Source organism: Sparus aurata, chromosome 20, assembly GCF_900880675.1.
Source record: "Sparus aurata chromosome 20, fSpaAur1.1, whole genome shotgun sequence".
NCBI lineage: Eukaryota > Metazoa > Chordata > Actinopteri > Spariformes > Sparidae > Sparus > Sparus aurata.
In genome coordinates this window covers 26,108,766-26,110,729 of record NC_044206.1, presented here as the reverse complement: position 1 = coordinate 26,110,729, position 1,964 = coordinate 26,108,766, and the positions used below count along the sequence as shown (strand labels likewise).

Below are 1,964 nucleotides of genomic sequence, written 5' to 3'. Positions count from 1 at the left end.
CGAGCTAACGCCTTTAGCTGAGCATAACGATAAATGTGGATGTGTGGAGACATTTTATTTAATGTTCTGGTTGTTTCTCTGTTTTAAATCAAGTCTCCAACTCTGTTTCACTGTGAAGCTCCAGAACTGTTCTGTGGACTCATAAACCCACTCATCCTCTCCTCCCTCCATGATGGTAGAAAAGCAGGTGAACTTATCCTTTAATTTCCAGATTACATCTTAATAATGACGCATCATTACAATAAAAACTTTGTACAGTTGGAATAAAATCACATCGTTTTTTCTACACACGCCTCAAAACTTCCTATTTGCTGAAATTGAATTTTTATCTTATTATATTGTTTATTAATGTTATTATGACATTTGCACGTGTTCCTCTGGTCTGAAGCCAGTTTAATAAACTTTAATTGGAACAGAAACTTTTTTTTTTGGTGCCACTTAACTCATTAATATGCAGCGTTAAAATATCATCTAACATCAGTTTGTCTTCAGGGATCTGCTGAAAGGTTTCAGTCCAAACAAACGTTTTATTATGAAAGAGCTGAACTTTAATCAGACTGGACTTCCTCTGGAGCAGGTTATGATTTACTTTCCTTTATAGTGACCATCACTCCTCCACCTCTCCTCCTTCCTCTCCTCTCTCCTTCCTTCCTCCCCTCCTCGGCCGTGCTGCTCTTCTGCTTGGCCGCCTCCGTGTATCGGGTCCACAGCAGCGCACTCAGACGCTTCTAATCCTCTTTTGATGAACTTGGTTAATGGACCTCCTGCAGCGGACTTTGGCTCTGTTCATTAAGCAGCACACGACCCTCTCCACGCCCCCGGAGCACGCACTGCGCGCCCCCGCGGCTCCCACCTCCATAAATTCACGCATCAAAGTGGAGAAAGTTGAACGCGTGTTATTTTGTTGAACTTCTCAGTAAACTTTCCGCTCTGAGGAGGAAGAAGAAGAAGAAGCGCCATGCCGCCGAGTAAAAGCCTCTTTGCGCCCTTCATCTCGGTGGACCCGGAGGGGGGAGCCGGCCCCGCGGCCCCGGTGGCTCTCCACGCTGACATCCACGCTCTGCTGCAGCGGAGAGGCGCGCAGGAGCGGCAGGGGGCAGAGCGCTCCAGGCGCGGCTGCGACCACCGAGACTCTCCGTGCGCCATCGTGGAGCTGCGGCTGGGCCCCGCCGGCGGCGCGCTGCACTACCTCCAGCCGGACAAGTGCGCCCTGGAGCGGGCGCAGAGACGGCGACGCCTCGCGGCCAACGCCCGGGAGCGGAGGAGGATGCTGGGGCTGAACGTCGCCTTCGACCGGCTCCGGAGCGTCATCCCCAACCTGGAGAGCGACAAGAAGCTCTCCAAATCTGAGACGCTCCAAATGGCACAGATTTACATCGCCACCCTCAGCGAGCTGCTCCAGGAGGGGCCCTGCGAAGCCTCGGTACCGACCCGCGCACCGCGGCCCCCGGGGGCCACTCCGCCCTCACAGGGGACCACAGTCCCGGCAGGGGAGCCATCGGGGCCAGTCAGGGACTTTCACTCCGGGAAGAGCAGCAGTGTCCCGGCGGCGCGCACAGAGGAGGAGGAGGAGAGGAGTTATAACGAGGACATGTGGGAGAGAAGCAGCGGGACCAAGTGACGCTTAATAACTCAGTGAACTTTTAAAAATGAGACTTTTTCTATTTTTCTACAAGATTGTAATTATTTGTTTCCTCCAGTCGAGACACTGAATTCTCACTTTGTAACGCACCGTTTGATGGTGCCTGACACTGTAGCTGAGGTTAACTGTGTTCTGCCATAAATGTCTTATATTACTATGCAACATGTTGTGTTTCCTTCTGATCAGTGACGCTGCAGTGAGTTTGAATCTCTGCAAAAAAGTTTTAAAACCAGATTTCCTCTTTCCAAAGCGTTTCTCTGCTGTGAGGATTCATCAGCGACTGTTGGGAGTACAGGAAGAAAAGAAAAGACGGAGCAGGGAG

The 1,964-nt window shown here is 51.2% G+C and overlaps 1 protein-coding gene across 1 annotated transcript; it reads left to right on the top strand.

Annotated features, from left to right (window-relative positions):
- Positions 1-674: 674 nt before the first annotated feature.
- Positions 675-1,804, top strand: LOC115571314 (protein atonal homolog 1-like). Its single transcript, XM_030400664.1, has one exon. It carries the CDS (start codon positions 959-961, stop codon positions 1,619-1,621), a length of 663 nt encoding a protein of 220 aa, XP_030256524.1. The 5' UTR covers positions 675-958; the 3' UTR covers positions 1,622-1,804.
- The last annotated feature ends 160 nt before the right edge of the window (positions 1,805-1,964 follow it).

Excerpts from the sequence above, each read along its gene's own strand:
- LOC115571314 (XM_030400664.1), top strand. The coding sequence starts at position 959 with ATGCCGCCGAGTAAAAGCCTCTTTGCGCCCTTCATCTCGGTGGACCCG.